This window comes from Jaculus jaculus, chromosome 2 (genome assembly GCF_020740685.1).
Source record: "Jaculus jaculus isolate mJacJac1 chromosome 2, mJacJac1.mat.Y.cur, whole genome shotgun sequence".
NCBI lineage: Eukaryota > Metazoa > Chordata > Mammalia > Rodentia > Dipodidae > Jaculus > Jaculus jaculus.
In genome coordinates, this window is record NC_059103.1 from 189,990,154 (window position 1) to 190,013,243 (window position 23,090).

The following is a 23,090-nucleotide window of genomic DNA, read 5'->3' on the forward strand; positions in this document are numbered from 1 at the left end:
CCCTGGGGTAGAGAGGTGACTGAGATGGTCCCATGGTTAAGTACACTTGCTGCGCAAGCGTGCGAACCCAAGGTGGTCTGAGATTGGCTAGAGTTTGGTCCCCAGGACCCAAACAAACAGCTGCATATGGCCAGGCACATCTGTGACCTCAGTCCAGTAGGGGAGCAGAAACCCAAGAACTGCTGAAGCTCAGGAAAGATGGCAAGCTCCAGGGTCAGTTGGAAGCGCTGGTTCAAATAAGAACAGGAAGAAAAATGGGAGGAGTGGGACACCCAACGTTCTGCTCCAGCTTCCTCAGGCAAGCGCACAAAACGTCACATGCACATGCACACACCACACGGGCACAAACCCGCTACATCTCTCTCTCACATGCACATAAGAAAGAAAGAAAGAAAGAGAGAGAGAGAGAGAGAGAGAGAGAGAGAGAGAGAGAGAGAGAAGGAAGGAAGGAAGGAAGGAAGGAAGGAAGGAAGGAAGGAAGGAAGGAAGGAAGGAAGGAAGGAAGGAAGGAAAGAAATGTTTTTAAATGGGCGTGCATGCATGCATTCTCTCTTGAGTCTTATTCTAATAGAGAGAAGAAAGTTAACCCAATGTTTTCTGATGAAAAGTTTTGCTAGCAGAAGGACCAATCACATTGATGAAGAGACATCCTTTCCAAACACATGTAGCATTTAAAAAGATATGTGAACTCTCTATGCTCTGCTTTCACCCAGCTTCTAAAGCACAGCTTTGGGTGTTTTTAGGAGAAATCACTCATAGTGCCTAAACAGCAGACAAGCTACATCAAAAGAAAAATTAAGAATAAAGATAGAATTGCATTGTGTCCTTCGACTATACTTCACACAGTCAGAAGCTAACTAGCAAATTATTACCAGACACCACAAAGGCTTAAAGTAATCCAAAAAATCCATTAAACAATTCAAGAAATAAGTATTTTATAGTATACTTAAGACTGAATGATAGGTTATAATGTAAATGGACTTTTACAATATATAGTACTTTTCGAGAGTAACATTGATTCATTTGTTCTTGAAGCTGTTTCTTATAACATATGGAAATAATTTGTTAGATGCACAATGTTTTCAAAGATTAATACATATAATCTATAATTCCAAGTTTTCAGTAGCAAACACACAAATTAGGGAACAATGAAACAGAATGGGCAGAAATGGGAACCTTTTTTTTCTGGTTTTTGTCTTAGTCCAGTAGGAAAACAGAAATCAGAAATCACGCAAGTTGTTCCTCATTGCACATGTATGAGAAGAGACTATACAAATGGCTTGCCCACAGCCCATGCTAACGTGGGCACAGGGTGCCAGCCTAGGACCTTTAGGACTAGTTTCTCCCGCCCCTGAAAAGGCCAACCCTGAAAATAAATGGTAAGTTCACTTTATATATTCATCAAGGAACTAGCACCTATGTCCTTTAATATCAGCTTTAGCCAAAGTTGTACCTTAGGTGAAACAGAAAATGTTCCTTTTAGGGTGTACTGGAAGGACCCGGCAGTGGGCTGTCAGGCTGATATACTAAGGGCCTGATCGCCCTGCCTGTTGGTCACAATCAGCATTAACAGGAGAAAAGAGGCCTTTGAAAACAGCGTTTGTTACCAATGAAAACAGCATTCTCAGTGAGCCTGCCTCCTCCATCCCCAAAGACCTTCAATTCATTTTGTCCATTTGGCTCCCTGGGGCCACAATTTTTAAGATCTATTTTCTCACTCTTCACGTAAATCGCACCCCACTTCAATTCACTGCCCCACTTTTTAGTATGATTCTTTCACCATTCTGGTGTGACTGACATGATTTAGTATTCCACCAATGCCATGTATCATTACTTGTTTAATAAAAGTCCATGCCAATGAAACACAGATAGATGGTCTTTCACAGTGGTCCAATCAAGAAATGCAGAGAAACATAAAAAACACAGGAAGACAGATGATCATGCTGGGATGTCAGGGAAACTGAAGAAAATATTGCCCCCTAGAGTACCCGTTATTTCAACATAATTTTTATTTCTAAAACCATCAGCAGCTCCAATTTCCAGGAAATTAACCAGCTCATTGCTTACAACCTGGTCAGTCAAGCCCCCTTGGCCAGCACAAGGAGCTCCTTTATAAAGGCCCCACTCTGCAGCACAGCATATTGTAAAAGGAAACTCTTTCACTCTGGTCATTAATTCAGGCAGAAGCACTGTTGAAACTTACCTCTCCATATTCCAGAAGAAAGCACCGTGAGTGTCAATCACTCCTCAAAGTTCTCGGACGGCATCTTCTCCTTTACGTTTTCTTTATTTTCTATAAACCTTAGTCAAGTTCTAAAGTTTCATAAAAATAGCTCATTGCCTTTCTCACTGCCATCCTTCTTGCTCAGAGCTAGGGCAGAACTTCCTAATAGCAAATACCATGCTCTGTACCACATGACAGCAAATCCATATATAATTCAACTATCCCCAAGGTTAAACCAACACCTGTTCTTACCATATCCACTTTTGCCTTGTTTATGAACAAAAAAAGTGAATGAATTCTCATTTTATCTCAGTATTGATGAACTTCAGGGTGCAAAGTTTTCAAAAGCCACTTAATGAGAAGCAAAAATGAATGTCCTGCAGTTAAAACCATATTCCTTCATCTGGATTACAGCCATACTGGTTTTATCATCAAGAATTCTAGAACTATCAGCTATCCTGCAAGGTCATCTTGAAGATGAATTTCTTAAGGAGCTTATGTGAACGAACTAGTGTATTATACTTTTAAAGGATAGAAAATGCTAATGGTTGCTGCACTTACCTGTAGGAGGGCCTTCGTCCCATCCTTCTGCCCTCTTAATTCGACTGGCTGAGAATCCTAAGCAGATATTGACACCGATGGCAAAAGTGAACAAAGATATTACCTAAGGGTATAAACACATCCAGTTGTCAAACACAGCTAGATAGGCCTACATCAAATTACATGAAGCCAGGTCAAAGGACTCTAACAATCCCAATCCTGCAACCTCCGATGTATCCTAAGGTGCTGTTTTCATTTAAATAACAAGGAGAAAATTCTGTTTTGAAATGAATTGATTCGGTAGGTTCAGCATTCCTCCTGTCATTCCGTCTCTCCTCCTACCTGGTATGACCAGATACAGTCTTTGCTCGCCATGCCGGAGGATTCTTGGAAAGCCTTCTGCAGCGTATTCTCCGCCTGCCCTGAAGCCACTGCTCTCAGGACTCCGAGTTCAGTCTATTAACTACAAGCAATCCCACCTGGGAAGTTAACGGGCGCATCTGATTCGTCCCGAGCTCGATTTCATCACACTTGATTCACAAATTGCAGCTCTGAGCATAAGAGGCTTAAGGCATCATCCTCCTTGCCCCCACCCCCCAGAGCAGCCCCTCCCTCATACAAGACACTTTCATGTGGTATCCTCTGGCAACACGAGGATTTCTTATGTAGCTGCTGCGGCCAATAACAGTGTGTGCTCATTTTCCATCCCTTACAGAAACACGGTTTGTCAAAAAGAAACCAAATGTGTGTTATCCGATCAAAATGAAACAGAGTTGAACAAGGGTTTCCTCCAGCCCTGAGCGCCTACAGCTTACAATGTAGTTATTCAATGTCCTCAAACCCATGACTTCATTTATAAAGAAAAATAAAACAGGAAAATCTGACAGTTTATAAACCTTACAACTCTCTCTCTCTCTCTTTCTCTCTCTCACTCTCTGTGTGTCTTTCTCATTTATTTATTTTTTCTGGCAGTTTGAACAACCCTATCCCTCTGGATTTCTCAGAAGTTTCTCACGACGAAATCTCCCAAACTTGCAACTCACACTAGAGATAGCATTATTTCTCTCGTGGTGTTGTTAAATTTTAGAGAAGTAACTTTTATCAAAATACTGAGAATGCCAGCTAAGCAGCATAAAGACCTTCTGCATTATTATGAGGAAAGACAAAATAATTTCAGTCTCTACCCATTCCAGACAAAAGTCAGCTGGTTTGCGGTGGTGTGGGTGGGGGAGGCTTGGTAAGGAACAGGCGTATGGGAAACTAAGGGGAAGTTTCCTTAGCCGGTGAATTCAGGATGAAAATCTCACTGGCATCCCAAAGACTCCCAAAGGCTGGGTCCTGGGAAGCTACTATGAGTGTCCAAGTTCCTTTACTACGCAATTTGACAACCATGCTACTTTTATAGAAATCTCTAAATCTGAAAGTTGTTTAAATATGATGTGGTTTTAGGATTCAAATGAGGGAAGGCTTGTTTTTGGTTCTTCCCTGCCAGGCCCAGTGACTACCATTCTTGCAGAGTGCATATGTGCATATGTAAACAAAGAGGGACCTACCCTGAAGCTCTGCTCACTTACAACACACAAAAGCAAGAAGTTGTTTACAGTGCATTGCGTAGTAAACCTGGGATTCATTATAGACTCTAGAATTTAGTAACAGCTAATTGGAAAGAAGAAAAGACACAGCCAGTGTTTCAGTTGCCCTTCTAGAATCCTTTTAGTTTTGCATCCAGATGGCAGGCATCTGAATGTGTCTAAGATAAGTCAGCCTCACTGGAGTCTGTGCACCATTCTGAACTGATCTGGAGTTGATTATTTAGCAAGACTTCTCAAAGATACATCTTTGAGAAACCTGTGGAAGATTTTTCTATGTAGGTTCAATGTTGAGATGTAAGCCTGATGTGAAAGGGGAACTCTATAAATCAAAAGGAAGCCATCGAGGTCAGGCTGTATTTGCATCGCATGTCACAGTGCTACAAATATTCTAAACCCTCTCATCCTCTTTTCTCTAGCATCTCAGGGCCCTGCCAGAAACCAACTGCTTTAGACTTGCTCTGATATTTAATTGCAGAAACCCACTCTGAGAACAATGCAGGCTCTCCTTGGATAACAAACATATATAGGTCAAAAAGGTCAAAACCTGAGCATTATCTTCTATTTTATTATTTAATGTTTTTAATATTTTTGTTTATTTATTTGAGAGAGACAGAGGCAGACAGAAAAAGAGTGAGTACAGGCATGCCAGGGCCACCTGCCACAGCAAAATAAATAAATATTTAAAAAATTCAAGATACCTGTGCCGCTTTGTGCATCTGGTTTTATGTGGATACCGGAAAACTGAACCCAGGCCACCAAGCCTTGCAAATAAGTGCATTTAACCACTGAGCCGTCTGTCCAGCCCCCTTACTATTTAATTTTATTTCTTGGCATGTAGAGCAGCTGTGCAGGAGGAAAAAGCCACTAAGTATAATAGCTACATTTGTGCATTATTGGCTTCTAGATGGTGCTGGGATACCCATTAGGTTATTACCCATTATTTCTGTGAACCATTTTTCCAAAGAACTTTATCTGTCACCAAATCACTGAGCACGAGGAACTTTATTAACACGTGCTCACAGGCACGCGCTGTCCACTCATAGTAAGGCAGGGGCAAAGGCAAAGCCCTAGCTCAGGTATCAAGACAATCGTGAAATACAGTTGCCCTGATGTTCTAAAGCTGAGAAAATCCAAAAGCCTAGCAATGCTAGAATTTTAGGTAGAACTAAAATGACTGGATTACAATCCAAAATTCTTTATAAGAAACCTGAATTAAGAAACACCTGCTGCGGTGTTTAAGATTTGCTAGAAGGGCGTTAATGGCTGGCTCAGTAAACAAGAAAGAGTCTGCCTAAGGCTGAAAGCAACTTCATGGACGGTTTTATTAACTCAGTCATATTTCAGAGAACACTGCCCTCTAGCAGAGGAAAATCTAGAACCTTATAAACAAATCTCAACCATGTCAGCTATTTAAAAAAAAAAAAAAAAAACACAACATTCTGAACTCATAGCAGCTGTGATTACCTGCGCTGGAAGACCAGCACAGACAGAACCAGTCACCATGCCTTCGTGAATGGTGGGGGAGGGCTTTTGAGTTCTTCCCCTGACTCTGAAGGCCACCAACTGGTAGTCAATGGTTGCCGGTGGGGGAGGAGGCTAGAATCATTATCTTCACTACTATGTGACAGGGAGAAAAGTAGGTTCAGTGGGAGTGCAAGAGGGGCAAAAGAGGATAATGGGGGATCATATGACCAAATTACAATATATAAATATATGCATGAAATTGTGAAAGAACAAAATTCTTTTAAAAAAATAAAAAAATCACTCTGGTTCTCAAACTTTATTGAATATAGGAATGCCTTGGCAAGCCAGGCATGATGGCACACATCTTAATCCCAGCACTTGGGAGGTGGAGGTAGAAGGATCACTGTGAGTTCAAGGCCACCCTGAGACTAATAGAGTGAATTCCAGGTCAGCCTGGGCTACAGTGAGACCCTACCTCAAGCAAAGAATGTGTTGGGTTAGGAGCTGTTAAAATGCTGATATATACACCTTACTTCCTAAGAATCTGATCTATTGAGTCTAAGGGGTGAGGAGAAGAAAAGTGAATTTAGGGACCAAACAAGAATGGCACAATAGATTATTCTGATGCAAGTCATTCAAGGACCACATTTAGGGAAACAAGACATTAGAGTAAATTGTTCTGAGGTAATTTATTGATACCCTGCACGTTGCATTGTTTGGCCTAATTGATAATGCAATGTTAATCAATTACTAGTAGCATTCCCTGTGAGTTGGACTTTAAGGTTAAATCTCTTCAGGGCAAGCTGGGGCTGCTCCTGCCAGGGAATCACCTCCACACAGAGAGGGCAGAGCAGCAATTCATTTGCTTTGCTGGTGGTACAAAGCAGCAGTGTGTGTGCTGCCTAATTGCAACACAGTAGCTGCATTTATAGAAATGCACAGTCTATCTTTTCATGAAATGATTCTATGAATCCTTGTACTCAAATCCTGATTAAGATAAGAAGGCTTGAGGTTATCTGTGAGATGTGAAAGATATGTGATTTACACAATCACAGAAAGACATACAACACAGACACGTGTTCTCACTCATCTGTGGTTCCTAACCTGGATCAGCTTGAGCTGCTGGCATACCCCACAGTCAGCTTGAGACCCAGATAATAAGGATGGGAGGGTCTGGAAGGAGGAGGAATAAACACAACACTAAACGGAAAATGAACTGGTACCATAGAAACCTTTCTCCTTAAAGATAGACTAAAAGATGAAACCCTCAACAGGAATAGGGGTAGTGTCTAAAGAGAAGGGCCCTGGAGAAGGTGGGATGAAACCTAACCTTAAAAAACCTTGGCTCTGACCTGTAACCACCAGTACCAGAAATTGGTGCTACTCACACTGAGCCACTCACAGAGAGACCTACGAGGTCCCCAAAACAAGACAAGCTTCTGTCAAAGCACTTGATTACCCACCTGAGGTCAAAGGTAAAACCGTATTGCCGAAGACACCATATGCTGCCAACACAGAACATGGAGAGACCTGGATGGGATCTCAAAAAGAGCCAGTCTCCAGACGGTTCCATCTAGTACTGGAAAGCACTGAACTACTGGGGGAAAGTGGCCAACAATGGCGTGAGCAAGCAGGGGTCTAAGCTGCTCAGAAGCACCAGCCTAAGAAGAAGCACACACCAGTGCAATGGCGACACATAGCCTAGGTGGGTAACCAATGGCTTTCTGATTGGCTAAGAGATCCACTCAGTGGAAAGGAACCCATATCTGGAATTGGGAACCAGGTCTGAATCCTATGAGACAAAGATTTTGATCTCCAGTGTCAAACTCCCACTAGTCTTTGGCTAAAAGAGGGGTTACATCCACCAAATTCTCCCTAAACTAACAATGTTTGTTCAGTTTAACCTGTGCTGACTTCACTCTCCACCGGAGAATCCGTTTTTCTTTTTCAGAAGGACGTGAGACCCGAGGAGATAAACCACCCCTCACATCTCAGTCAAGGCCCAGGGGAAACCACAGAGGAAGTGAGGAGATGAGCAAGAGTGCTGCTTCCATGGTGAACCTAACAAGCAGCACCAGGGTGAAGGAGACAGATGCTGAGGACACTCAACACTTACCAAAGCAGAGATCCAAAGACTCCTAAGAGCTCATCTCTGAAGCACACATACAACACATCCACCATGGCTCAAGGAATTTTGTGGAAAAGGGGCGGAAAGATTGTAAGAGTCCAGGTCGAGACATCATACCCAGAGGCACTGTCCACCCCCAATAACCGACTGCTGCTCCCACAGCACGTAACCCACAACCCTTTGGGGAATACCAGCAACCCCACTGAGGAGGGTCCCCTAGGGAATGGGGGCAGGGAGAAGGGAAAAGATGGTACCAACACATGATGTATCCATTCAAAATATGTTTTTAATAATAAAAAAAAAGATACATGATTGATGGCTGTCATCCTTGCTCCCAAGTTTGAATAGCGTGAACTTATTAAAACTTACCTAGGGCCAGGTATAGTGGTGCACACCTTTAATCCCAGCACGTGGGAGGCAGAAGTAGGAGGATTGCCGTGAGTTCAAGGCCACCCTGAGATGACATAGTGAATTCCAGGTCAGCCTGAGCTAGAGCAAGACCCTACCTCAAAACAAACAAACAACAGCAACAACAAAAAAAACCTTGATCTACATCTGGTTTCTCATCATGCAGAACTGATATGATGTAACTCTATTTAACATTATCCCAGGAAGAATTCTGAAATGATATCTGGTGTCAGATAGCTAGCTACCCAGTGATTCTCTGATGTATCATTGAGCAGGCACATCAGCATTTCACTGAAGTTACTCACAAAGTCATGACAGTTTGTCTTTAAATTCTGCTGGGCTGTGCAGCATTAACAAATCATTATTTAAAGAATGGACAACAATCTTTGCAAAAGGGATTTCCCAGTCTAAATGGAGCAGGATGTTTTAACAGCCAATAGAGGAATATGCCAGCTCATTGCTCCCACAGTCCAGGACTGTAGATGTATAAAAAGTAAATAGCACTGAGGATGCTAAAACACAGAACCAAGGTTCTATTGGTAATGTATGGTCCCAGGAGTTCTCCAGGTAAGAGAAGCAGATGCTTGTTCAAAAACAAACATGAGCCGGGCGTGGTGGCACACATATTTAATCCCAGCACTCAGGAAACAGAGATAGGAGGATTGCCATGAGTTCAAGGCCACCCTGGGAATACAGAGTGAATTCCAGGTCAGCCTGGGCTAGAGTGAGACCCGACCTTGAAACCCCCCCAAAAAAAACAACACCCAAAAAGCAAACATGACTTGTTATATGAATTATTACATAACTGAATACTGAAATTAACACTGCCACATTGTCATATGACTTTACCTCACAAGGATCCATGTATTACTCCCCATGCAGTCTAAGTGTGAATCCAACACTGGGTCAGTCTCCCCCTCTGTGAATATCCATTCATGGCAGATATTCACAGGGTCCTGCACGTAACAAGCACTGGTCTGGGTACCAGTTGTTCTCCATCTGAAGCTGAAGCAGACATCATCCCTGCCCTCTACCCTTCTCCAAACATACATGGAATAAATATGAAATGCATGGAACATATATGAAATTGCAGAACTGTAGAGGTCGACACTGATTTGAGAACACAGAACTCAGGTTAGAGCTACACGGGGAGGTCACAGGACACTCTGTCAATTCTATAATGTAGAATGTCAACTGAACTATGATTTGAAGGATGAGTGGGAATCACTAGATTCAGAGAGGAGAAAGAATTCTAGACAGAAGGACTGGAGAGATGGCTTAGTGGTTAAGGCACTTGCCTGTGAAGCCTAAGGACCCATGTTTGACACTCCAGGTCTCACGTAAGTCAGCTGCACAAGGTGACAGCAATTGCAAGGTCACGCATGCACACAACGAGGCACACTTGTCTGGATTTTGATTGCAGTGGCTGGAGGCCCTTGTGTGCCAACTCTCTGTCTCTCTCATTTAAAAAAAAAAAAAAAAATCAGTTTGTTGGGCTTACCTCAAAAAAACAAGAGAAAGAAAAGACTCCTAGACAGAAGAGACAGGATGTGCAAAGGTTTGTGTAGGATGAAAGCAGAAGTCATGCATGACCAAAAAGACATCCAGTTTGACTAGTGGAGGAACAGCAACGGTGACCGGGGTGAAGCAAGATTGTGCGAGCCGGGAGAGGCCAGCCATGTGATCTTCATGGGTAACCTTAGTAGTATTTTCTTTATCCTTCAAGCACTGGAAAACCCTTAGATGGCTTAAGAAGGTGGAGGCTTAATCAGATTTGAAAGTTAATTCCTTGATAGCATGGATATAATTTGCAGGGCATCAAGGCTCGTCACAGTAGATCATTTGGGAAACAGTGGGCAGTAATTCAGACAGAAGACAAGGGCAACTCACTCCAAGGGTGTGCTAGCTGTGGAGGAGACAAGAAAAAGCACAGAAGTTGGGGGGTGGGGGGATTTGTAAATAATGCGGGTACAGGAGTCAAGGGCCAATGAGTGTTAAGTGGTATTTCTGAGCTAATGAATACTTACCAAGTATGATAATCACATACATTCTCAGTAAAAATCACCTTTTGTGTGTTTTAAATGGATTATATAATAATGAAATATAGGTATCTTTGTGTTACCACCCTATAATTAATTAAAATAAAGGATACAGCTAATAGCTTTAAAACACTGACCAAGTTTAGGAAGGCAATTGATAAAGAGTAAATTACATTTCATGTTTAATGTTTCCAATTACATTAAACTTAGTGAGTGGAGATTTGAAAATAATCAACCCCAGGACAAAACTCAGCTTTGCCCCTGACTCTAGCTTTCAACAAAACAATTTAAAAGTCAGGGCTCCATTGAGCTGCTTAACTTCAACTGCACGATAAAGGTCTAAGCAAGCAGGGGTTGCAGCCATCTGGAGAGATGGTCCCCTGCATGTGGGCGAGCCTCACAAAGATTACTATCTTTCAGTCTTCACATGAGCATAAATGGGTAGGTATAATTAGACATCGGTGTTTTACTAAATGTTTTGTCACAGGGTGAAGATTTCTGCATTTCCCTTCCAGCATCCCTAGACAGGAGGAGGTGTTATTGTCTGCTTTTCTTACAGATGAACTAAGTGGAGGAGCAAAGAATATGTGACATCTCTGAAATGGGGAATAAATGATTAAGCCAGAGCTAAAAGCCAGGTCTCCCAACCCAGCCTCACTGCTCTCCATTGTGCCCTGATGCATCTCTATTGCATCCCACGAAGGCCTCAACTCGACGTGCAAAATGCTGCTGTGAAATATCCACTTTCCCAGGCCAAGTTCTTTTCATGAAATCTTTAAAGAACTGGCTGGCAATATTGCTCAGTGGTGAAAGGTGCTTTGCTCCACAAGCCTGCTGACTGAAGCTTGGATCTCCCAGCATCTACTCAAAGGTGGACACAATGTGGTGAGCATGTCTGTAATCTCAAACGCATCCAGCAATGGGAGCCTGGCCTTCCCGGTGGCAAACAAAATAAAAAGGACTTTGTTGCAAACAAGGAGGAAGAACAAGACTAACACAGCAAGGTATGACCTCCACATACATGTCATGGCACATGCATGACCATACACAGACACATATACATATATACATACACATGTAACTAAGAAAAACCTTAAAACTGCCTTTTGTTCTACTACAACCTTTTCATCTATTGTTTTTTCTCTAGTTTCTTGTATCAAACCTAGAGATTTTAATTATTGAATTCATCCATCCCCATCCTTTATCAAGGCCTGATGAGTGCTGTCAATAACCAATAACCATCTTCTGTGATGATTTTTCCTTTGGTTCCCCCATCTTCTTTCTTCTAGACAATCTTTTTTTTAATTTTTTTTTTCATTTTTGTTTATTTATTTGAGAGTGACAGAGAGAGAGAAGCAGATAGAGAGAATGGGTACGCCAAGGATTCCAGCCTCTGCAAACGAACTCCAGACGCGTGCGCCCCCTTGTGCATCTGGCTAACGTGGGTCTTGGGGAATCGAGCCTCGAACTGGGGTCCTTAGGCTTCACAGGCAAGCGCTTAACCGCTAAGCCATCTCTCCAGCCCTTCTAGACAATCTTTACAAGGTCCTTTGCTTACTGTTCTCCTGGTCTACATTCCACCTTCTCCACATACCAGGTCACTGACTCCTCATGGACCTGCAATCAAGCCTCATGAATTATAAAGACAATGCAAATTTGATGATGACCCTCTGAAACTTAAAAATCTGCCAGTGCTGCTTGATATAGCAGTTCTTTAAGTGTAATCAGAATTGCTTGGAAGCTTGTTACAAATGCACATCCTTGGGGCCAACCTCAGACCAACTGAATCCGGAAACTGTGAGTGGGGCCCAAGCTTTGTGTGGTCAAAAGCCCAACAGTCTATCTACTCTGATGCAAATGTAAGAAACTTATCTACAGGATAAAACCCATACTGCATAACAACGGCACAGAAGACCCTGAATCCAAACCTTAGCCCTCCGGATTCCAACCCCAGTTGAGGCCTGGAGAGATGGCTTAGTGGTTAAGGCACATGCCTGCAAGGCCAAAGGACCCAGGTTCAACTCCCCAGGACTCATGTAAGCCAGATGCACAAGGGTGCATGCATCTGGAGTTCGTTTGCAGTGTCTAGAGGCTCTGGCATGCCCATTCTCTCTCTCTCTCTCTCTCTCTCTCTCTCTCTCTTCTCTACCTGCCTATTTATGTCTCTCTCAAATTAATTAAAAATAAATAAATAAATAAAATTCAAACCCAGTTAACTACAATTTAACTATGAGACCTTACATGATCCCATAGGCAAATTACTTCTCAATCCTGAGGACTCAGTTTTCTCATCTGTGTTCACCTCAGGATTCTTAAGAGAATTACAGGAAGTAATCCAAGAAAATCACCAAGCACAATGCCCATCACAGAATAATACTTAATAAATGGTAGCATTCCTAGTAGGGGAAATGCTTGCTATTTCTTGATTAAGATTTTTTTTTTCTTTTTTCCTACCTCTATTTCTTAACACATGTTACTACCTTGGCCTAGAATGGACTCTTCATTTAATCTACCTGGAAAACTCCAAGATATTTATGGAAGTTGGAGTCACACTTCATGGTTCAGTGTGACCTCCCCTGACCTGCCCTTCCTGTGCAGAGCAAAGGACTCCCCTGTTTCTGCTCCCACACTTGCTGGAACCTCTCAAGCAGTTCTATCCTTTGTGATATTCATATGCAGAGATCGACAAACCCTTTGCCCCTCAGATCTATAAAGCCTGCCTGCATTATAATAGGCAAATGAAAAATGTTTCTTGAATGAATGAGGAGGCACCAAGAAACCTGAACTGTAATTCTTGTTCTGTTGCTAACTACTTCTGTGTCTTCAAGCTCATGTTTGTTCATCCATAAAGCAAGGTAATTGGGCTAATAGAGTAGATCTGCACCCTTCTTTACCCATTTACAGCTTATTTTTTTAAAAAATGAAACCTTAAACTAATAAAAAATGACTACATCTGAAGGGGGAATGGAGAGCCAGCAACTTACATAACAAGCCTCTGCTCTCTCCCTGTGGCATCTTCCCAGAATCTAGAGATTCATAAAGGGCAATTTACAGAAATAAACAAAAAATGTATATCAAGCAGTTAATAAAATCCTTTAACTGAGGTATTCTGATGTTCTACCCCATCCCAAAACTGATCCCCACACAAGATCTTTACAGATATGTCCCAGCCAACAAAGAGACAGTAGCAGAGGCCAGGAAGCTAGAAAGAGGGGGCAGAGAGGGAGGAGAGGGCAGAGTCAAGGGAAGGAATTAGTAACAGAGTAATGGAGAGGGAAGACTCAAGGGGAGGAGATAGTAAAGGGGTCATAGAGAGGAAGGAGAGGAAGACTCAAGAGGAGGAGATAGTAAAGGGGTCATAGAGAGGGAGGAGAGGGAAGACTCAAGAGGAGGAGATAGTAAAGGGGTCATAGAGAGGGAGGAGAGGGAAGACTCAAGAGGAGGAGATAGTAAAGGGGTCATAGAGAGGAAGGAGAGGAAGACTCAAGAGGAGGAGATAGTAAAGGGGTCATAGAGAGGAAGGAGAGGAAGACTCAAGAGGAGGAGATAGTAAAGGGGTCATAGAGAGGGAGGAGAGGGAAGACTCAAGGGGAGGAGATAGTAAAGGGGTCATAGAGAGGGAGGAGAGGGAAGACTCAAGAGGAGGAGATAGTAAAGGGTTCACAGAGAGGAAGGAGAGGAAGACTCAAGAGGAGGAGATAGTAAAGGCGTCACAGAGAGGAAGGAGAGGGAAGACTCAAGAGGAGGAGATAGTAAAGGGGTCATAGAGAGGGAGGAGAGGGAAGACTCAAGAGGAGGAGATAGTAAAGGGGTCATAGAGAGGGAGGAGAGGGAAGACTCAAGGGGAGGAGATAGTAAAGGGGTCACAGAGAGGAAGGAGAGGGAAGACTCAAGAGGAGGAGATAGTAAAGGGGTCATAGAGAGGGAGGAGAGGGAAGATTCAAGAGGAGGAGATAGTAAAGGGGTCACAGAGAGGGAGGAGAGGGAAGACTCAAGGGGAGGAGATAGTAAAGGGGTCACAGAGAGGAAGGAGAGGGAAGATTCAAGGGAAGGAGACAGTATACTGCAAAGAAAGAATAGAAAGTGCTTCAGCTAAACCCTTCTACAAGAAATTCACACTTCTTTCTGTTGGGAATTATTTATGGCTCTGAAACCCTCCCCTCCACCTTGTGCTCATCCAGATCTTGCTTTCTGGCGTATTCCTTGTGTGTGTGTGTGCTATGGCACGTTTGTGGTGTCTGCATGTGTGTGTTCAGTGCACACACCCCTGCACTAGCACATAGAGTCCAGAGAACATGCACGCTTCTCTTCTACAGCTCTGCAATGTGTTTTCTTGAGACAAGAATCTCTCACTGGACACACAGCTGCCAAATTTGGATAGACTAGCTGACCAGCAATGGGACCGTGCTTCCCCAGGTCTAGGGTTATAGACATGTGTGGCCATGCCCAGCTGTTTATGTGGTTGCTGGAGAAGCAAATCTGGGGTAACTGGGGCCCTTATTCATGTTCAACAAGCACTCTTACCCACTCACTGATCCATGCCCATTCCCTGATCCAAATCTTAACCTCTGTCTCTCCCCAGAGCTCGGTAACCACACCCAAGAACTGCAGCTCCCAGTGAACCGCCTTCAAGAACTTCAAGAATCTACCCGAAATGATTACTCTTGTCTCCCAGTCCCTTTTTTTTTTTTTTTTTCATTGTTGTTGTTTTGAGTATCTTTTCTCAGCAATGAAAGCATGACTTCTCAGAGGTCAAGAGAAACAAGCATCTTTGCTTGAATGCTAAGTGTTGGGGTTCCGGCATCTGGGCCTCTGCTACTTTCACGCACAAGACTTGACTTCTTATAATATGGATTTCTTTAAAGAAAAACAATAGCTCTTATCACAGAAGGTTACTGTAAAGATCAAATTATATAATGTATGTTAAGCAATTAGCTGAGTTCTTGAAACAGAAAATGAGCAAATATTACCCATCACCGCATACAGAAGCATATGGCTGCATCATTTCCTGTCGTGTTCTGAGCATCTTACAAAGTGCTGGGCGTAAAATAGGTGCTTGTCAGTCACACAGGTTCTAGAAATTTTTCTTCACTTATGAAGACATATTCAAATTTGCAATGGTGCAAATAACCCTTCCCACATTCTCTCTAACCTCAGGAGAAAGTAAGAAGTCTCTATTTGACAAAGGTGGGAGTATTCCAGGCACAGCTTTGAAGACACCGTTTTCCACCACAATAGTAAACACATCTCTGGGAAGCACTGAGAAGTTGAGCTTCAACTCCAGAAATGTGTTTGAACACAAATCTAGAAGGAAGTTTACACTTATTCCTGGAAGGGCATTGTCACATGCTTGCCGAACAATGGCCCTCTCTCAAGGAGTAAGCAAAAACCACAGTCCCTGAGCTTCCCCCTGAAAGCAAACAACAGCTAGTGAGACTCAGCAAAGCCACAGCACAAAGGGACTTCCCGTGTCAAAGAAGAGCTTGTATCACAGCTCACTGCTGGGCTGGGGAGATGGCTTAGCAGTTGAGCGCTTGCCTCTGAAGCCTGAGGAACTCAGTTGGAGGCTCAATTCCCCAGGACCCATGTTAGCCAGATGTACAGGGGGGCTCACGTGTCTGGAGTTCATTTGCAGTGACTGGAGGCCCTGGTGCACCTATTTTCTCCCTCTCTCTCCTTCTTTCTCCATCACTCTCAAATAAATAAATATAAATAAACAATTTTTTTTAAAGTTCACTACTATCATCACCATGCCTAATGGTGAAAGACTGAATGTGTTTCTCCCAAGGTTACAAGCCAGACAACGGTGGGCTTTGGCCACTTCTACCCTTGTACCAAAACAAGTAGGCAAAACCAGGCATGGTGGTGCATGCCTTTAATCCCAGCACTCGGGAGGTAGAGGTAGGAGGATCGCCATGAGTTCGAGGCCACCCTGAGGCTACATAGTGAATTCCAGATCAGCCTGGACCAGAGTGAGACCCTACCTCAAACAAACAAACAAACACACAAACAAAAAAAAAAACAGGTAGGCAATAAACACAGGCCACTGTGTGGATGTACCTGGAAAATGTCATGCTAAGAAGCCACTCACAAACCCACATAGTGTATGAAGCAATTTGCATGAAACATCTACTACAGGCAACATCATAGAGAAAGACCAGTCTAGTGGTTGTCAGATGGAAGGTGAGTGACAGCTATGGGATATGGAACATTCCATGGTGGAATATTGTAAAAGTACATAACAGTGATATGTGCATGTGTCTTTGAATATATTTAAGGTACATCAGGTTTGAGGACATGGTTCCGTGGACAAAGAGCTTGCTGTGCAAGCATGAGACCACAGCTCAGATCCCCAGCACTCACATAAGCGCTGGTAGCCACGACTACCTGCCTGTAATCCCAGTGCCCAGGAATTCTAGCTAGCTAGACTAGTAAAACAGATGAGCTCTGTGTTCAAGCGATAAACCTTATCTCGGTAAGTAAAATGGACGGTGATTAAGGAAGGCACCCAAAGTCAACCTCTGGCACGTGCACGCACACACACATACACACACGCAATCAGAAAAGAAGAAAACGAACTGTATTAATAGATGAGGTGATCATATGTATAGAAAAATCATTTTTTTCAAAGAAAGCCCCAGAGTATCTATTGGAAACCTGAAATACTAGCTCTCAGGAAGTTAAGGCAGGAGAATCACAAGTTTGGAAGCCAGCTTAAGCAATATAGTAAGACACTGACAAAAAAAACAAAAAATAGTAAGATTATGAGATCATGCCTGCAGAAAAGAAAATGCTAACACATTTGGATCCACAAAAAAACATTAGTCTTGATCTCAATTCTGGCCAGCACGTTCAAAGCCACTCCTAACCATGCAGGGGAGTGAAGCCTTGCCGTGGTGGTGCGCGCCTCTCAAACCCAGGCCCCACATGTGATTGAGCTCTCTATATCCCTATGAAGACGACCTCTTGGGACTTTAGCAGAGCAGTTCAGGCCCTGCGCCACGCACTTTCATCGGGTTTCAGATGTCGTTTTACTTCCTAGTTCGCCCGCCTACCTAAGAACCCAGTGCTCACCTAGAGTCACCTACAGATCTCGAACCTTAGTGGCAATAAACTACAAGCAGAGCATGAGGGAAAGTCATGAAATGTAAGAACAGTGATATGTTTGTCTCTGAAGAACAAGTAGTAAAACAAAAGAGAAAAGCACAGCCCTGTGAGGTAGCCAGGGCTTGTTCACTCTTCCACTTTGCAATCAAAGAAGCAGTGCAGGGGCCGCGTTCCACATGAAAGCACCCGTCTGGAAGATCTGGAGAGTCCGTACTGCTGATTGGCAGCTGATGTAACAACTGAAGAGGGTTTTTGTTGTTGTTTTTACGTGGATATATAGAGGCGTGCCATCAGAAGCAGATGAGCCGGAGGTAAAACTCAGTGTCAGGGATGCTACTATCACTGGCATGGAACAGACCCTTGTACATGGTAACTAACTAGTCTTTAGGAAGGGCTGGCACCTTGCCAGTCAATTCACATAAACGACCCCATTTTACTCTCATAAAACTTTTACAGTATTATCATTGTCAACATGTGTGAAAAACAACCTCAATTATACCAGACAATTTGCCCAAGGCTCGCTTCCTTCTTAGTGTGACAGTCATCTTCTCTCCAAGATTTCCACTAAGGATGATCCAACCAGCAAGATCTAAAAGGAACTGGATCTCAATTCTATGAAGAAGAAACCTGAAGCTGTCAGAAACAAAAAAGCTGATAGTTTGATAAGTCTTCCTGTTGCAAGTCATTAAACTAGAGTAACCGTTCGTCTAGGCTGACCTTGTTGTGCCAAGCCCAACCCTTCCCCAAAAAAGTGTACTTTAGTAATGAGAGTGTCTAGAGCTTTGGGCATCTTGAGGATGTTATTTCAAAGCTTTCACAAGCTTAGAAAAAAATAGTCTGGTCACTGTCAGACAATTGCCTTCAACGTAAGAAAAAAAGATTTTATATTCATGTTGCTGTGGTTCAACATAGAAGCAAGAAGCACCCGCCTTGCATTACCTAAGGCTTGTCAAAGCTTCCTCTGGGCCAAGTACTTTTGGTATCAGGAATAGTGAAGCAAAAGGTATGTTTTAATTGGGAGATGATACATTTTAGTCTCTTTGAGATGCTATAATAAAATGTCATTAAGCATTTGTCTTGAGTATGAAAGAAATTTATAGGCTGGAGAGACGGCTCAGCCATTAAAGGCACTTGCTTGCAAAGGCTAATGTCTCAAGTTCAATTCCTCCGTACCCTTGTAAAGTCAGATGCTTAAAATGACACACGCTTCTAGAGTTTGTTTGCAAGAGTTCCCAGTTCATTCTTTCTCTCCTCTCCTGTCCTCTTCTCTCTCTCTCTCTTTCTCTCTTCTTTCAAATAATTAAATAATAGAAATTGATTTCTCAGTTGAACATGAGAGGTCAAGATTGATGTCCTAGCAGACTCAATATGTGAGGAGGCCCTGTCTTCTTGTATGACTGTCTTCTCACTGTGACTTCACATCACAAAAGAGATGAGTCTCTCAGGGCTTTCTAATGAAGAGGTGCTAGCTTCCTGGTTCTTGAATCACAGTTTAGGCTATGTTCTTGAACTCTATATCCCAGTGATGAGTAGCTGCCACATACTATGGATCACCATGAGTACAAGGACACCCTGAGACTACATAGTGATTTCCAGGTTAGCCTGAGCTAGAGTGAACCCCTACCTCAAAAAAAAAAAAAAATCCAAGAGAGATAAAAATAAGAAATGGAAAGATCAAACCATCTAGAATGGCATTCTTTTTTTTTTGGTTTTTCGAGGTAGGGTCTTACTCTGGCTCAGGCTGACCTGGAATTTACTATGTAATCTCAGGGTGGCCTCAAACTCTTGGCGATCCTCCTACCTCTGCCTCCCGAGTGCTGGGATTAAAGGCGTGCGCCACCACGCCCGGCTAGAATGGCATTCTTTAAAATTCGAATGCAAAATGTGAGTACACATTCACATGAAGAAAGACCAGCATTGACAGAGATTGTTACACAGAATGCCGGGGAGCTTTAGGAGGGCAGGCTCTATAGCCCATGCTTGGACATCACTCTAAGTGACCTCTTCTTCTCTTAAGCTCCTTTAATAAGCAAGAACTGCCCAGCTCCAGGAGAGACGTTTCTGCTAAGTGCAGCAATGTCCTCATTCTTCTGCCTTGCATGATCCTCTGGGTGTCTCGTTGTGGGAGAGCACTAAATGCAGGAGCACTAAGCGGGAAGAGCACGAGTGGGATGGAGACAGCCCTTATCATCCACTCCATCTATAATTCACTCATTCATCCAGTCAACAAATTGCATTGAGCATCAGGCACTGGAGACGTGGCCTCTACCCTATAGATCTCACATTTTAGAGAAGAATTATACTGTCAGGTAGTTGATCGGTAAAGTGGAACAGAGCAGATCAGAAGAGTAATGGAGGAGCTACAGGCCTTCAGCAGTAATGAAGGTCTCTCTACAGTGATGGCACTTAACAGAACCCTGAAGGAAGTCAAGGAGGGGGCCAAGTGGAAGGCATAGCAAGTATAGAAACCCTGAGGTAGGGGCAGCCTGGTGTGTTCACGAAGGCCAGGGCGGCTGGGAGAGCAGAAAGAGACAATGTCAAAGAGGCAGCAGGGTGTCTGGTCACTGTGGGAATTCACAGGCCACAGTGTCAGCTTCGCGCTTCCCGTGGGGCGGGAGGAGAGGCGCTGTTCAACCAGGGGCTGCGTGGTGTTCGTTGGGAATTCCTGAACAGAACTGGAATTCAGGGGAAGCCCAACTCTACAGCTTCTTAGGCCTTTCCAACTCCAGGTGCCTACGATTTTCTGTCTCCATAAAACCCTGAAGGAACCCAGTTGTCTCTGTTATGATCAGCAAATAAGTATGCAAATCAAGCAACACAACTAACATTTAGCTTTATTTTTTTTCTTAGAAAATAAGTGGAAAAGTAACGATTCCTGTGCATACCTTGTTCTTAGTATTTAATCTCCTACAAGAAATACATTAAGATCATTAAGTATTAGGCACATGCAATTTAACTGGTGTCAAGTAAAGAAAATATTGGGCAGAAAGCAGAACACCTTTCACAAAATCTTTTTTTTTTTTAAATGAAAGGATCTCTTCTTTTTTTTAAATTTTTTATTTATTTATTTGAGAGCGACAGACACAGAGAGAAAGACAGATAGAGGGAGAGAGAGAGAATGGGCGCACCAGGGCTTCCAGCCTCTGCAAACGAACTCCAGATGCGTGCGCCCCCTTGTGCATCTGGCTAACGTGGGACCTGGGGAACCGAGCCTCGAACCGGGGTCCTTAGGCTTCACAGGCAAGCGCTTAACCGCTAAGCCATCTCTCCAGCCCTCACAAAATCTTTTGATAGACTGGAGCAAGGGGGTAAAGCACTATATTCTGGATTGATCTAGAAGATGGGCATTAGATAAGCTGACCTTACATCGCCTCTCTTAGCGCTATAGTTCGCTCATGAGCTCTTGTAAACAGAAAGGCAGTGCTTTTTTTTTTTAAATCCAATAACCTCAGATTGCCAGAAGAGTGTTATGCAAGACAGTGCAGAAGTTCTGGACATTATTTTGTCCAGCTAAGCTGCTGATGATCTTATGAGAGATGTTATACAACTTGCTAATTACCAAAATCCTGGGCTGTCAGGCTTGGTCAGAATCATGACTTGGATGCTGGCTAGCCATGTGGTCCTGAGCGAGCTGTGAAATCCCTGTAGACCTCCAACCTCATGTGAAAATGGTAACAAACACAGGGCCTTCATATTGTTTTTGTAGGAATTGAGTCAAATAATCCACAGTGTGAACTGTTAACAATAGCTACCATCAATGAAGCACCTAGAATGTGCTAGAAATTGAACAAAAGCAATCTCACTGAACTCTTTCAATGTCCTTGGCTCAACTATCATACAAAGGCGTGTCCAAGTTTACATACCCAGCAAGACACAAAGCTGTCATTCAAAGTCAGGTCTGCTTAACCACAGTCCAGCTTCTATATATTTCTTGCTCTAGTACCCAGTGTTATGGTACACTGGTTTTAATGCTTGTAAAGGAAATTCCTCTAGCTTTTCATTGGGAGAGAACATGAGGAGTTTCTCTGGAAGGCTCTTGGCAGTTCAGAAACACAATGGATTCTGCAAAGGACAGGTTCTCATTTTGCCACACACAGCAAGTTGGGACCATTCGCCCAGCCCTCTCTTTTGGCGTTATTTGACCTGTGCAGCTGGTTTCTCATTCCTCCTGAGTCCGGGGCTGGGTAGATCCTGGTAATAGACTTGGAGCCTATGGCCTCATGTGACAAAAGATGCTGTTCCTTTGCTTTCCCAGCCTCCCCTCTCTTTCTGCAGCTGTTTCCTTTCTTCCTGAGAATTGATCAAAATTCTGACACACTTATTTTTGCAGTTAATCTCATGTGACCTTACTATTGACAATAGCCCAGTTGTCTCACTCAGCTACAGCACATTTGAGATGCCAGTGTGAAGAACAAGGATCGCAGCCTGACAGAGCTGAGAAAGATCTCCCGCTGTTACTTCCTCCCAGGCATACATCACAACCTAACCATGAACAGTGCCAGGTCGACTACTGGCTGATCAGTTAGTGAAGGCTTCAATATTCACTCATTTACTCATTCATCTGGATATGAAGCAAATAGTTCATGAGAACCTACTGTGTTCAAGGTCCTGTTCCAGGCTCAGAAAAGCCAGCAAAAATTCACAAAAGAACCCAGATAGCTGCCCATGGAGCTTGCATTCTTACAAGATGAAAAAGGCATTCCATATGTAAATATTTAAATTGGTGCTGATATAGTAACTATGACAAATAATCAATAAGTCAAGATCTAAGAGTGATGACAGCCTGTGCTCAGCTCTGCAGTTGCACCAATAAGGCTGTTAGAGTGCATGTGTTTTACAGAAGAAGTAACTTGTCCAAAGTCACCCAGTAAGTGATAGAACAGGAAGTTACTATATCCTGGTAATAACAATAATAAATGCAATAATGATGATAATAGTAGTGAACATGTTGTAAAGTTGTTGCTTATATTAGTAATAAAACCCCATTTTATGAGTGAAGAAATAAAGGCTCAGAAAGATGTCATTATTTAATCAAGGCCACACAGTGAGTTGGTAGTGGAGAAAGGAAGGATTTCAGCCCTGTTTGAATAGTTCAGGGCTCTTGATCTTTTCATGCCACCATGCTTCCCCCATTGAGTTTGTTGTTTTGGAAATTCTTACTAAATCAATAGCTCCTTGAGGACACGAATTACATTGCATCACCCTGAGACAGACAGATAGCAGACAGAAATTCAGACAAAAAGATGGCTGATGATTCTAACCGAGAGCTCTTCTCAGCTCCCCAGACAGTGGGAAGATGAAATAAATACTAACATAGCCAATACCAATCTCAAACACGAGAGTGCTGAAAGATTGCCTGAGTTCACAGTGCAATGGAAACTCACTACCATAAGCAAAGCCTCCCCCCCAAAACCTACTAATCCCAGCTAAACTTGTGACCTGAGCAGACACGTTTGCTCCTTTACTGATTTGTGTTTGCCAAGGGATGAAAGGAATCAAAAAGTGGGATGTGAGTGTCGTGCATGTTAATGAGAGCGGTCATCCTATGGAGCAAAAGGGGTATTGTTATGAAGCGAAGAGCTCAGGGA

The 23,090-nt window shown here is 43.1% G+C and overlaps 1 protein-coding gene across 6 annotated transcripts in view; it reads right to left on the bottom strand.

Annotated features, from left to right (window-relative positions):
* The window catches only part of Enpp2 (ectonucleotide pyrophosphatase/phosphodiesterase 2), a 117,515-nt gene that overhangs the window by 78,308 nt on the left and 16,117 nt on the right, over positions 1-23,090 (bottom strand). For 3 of the 6 annotated variants that reach the window (XM_045142902.1, XM_045142901.1, XM_045142900.1), the window contains exons 1-2: positions 3,107-3,257; positions 2,786-2,888 (exon numbers count right to left, since the gene is read on the bottom strand). In XM_045142902.1, coding sequence (XP_044998837.1) covers positions 2,786-2,888; positions 3,107-3,139 — 136 coding nt within the window. In that variant the 5' untranslated portion in view covers positions 3,140-3,257. Of the gene's footprint in view, positions 1-2,785; positions 2,889-3,106; positions 3,258-23,090 lie in introns of those variants that run through there. The other 3 variants (XM_045142899.1, XM_045142898.1, XM_045142897.1) reach the window with 1 other exon arrangement.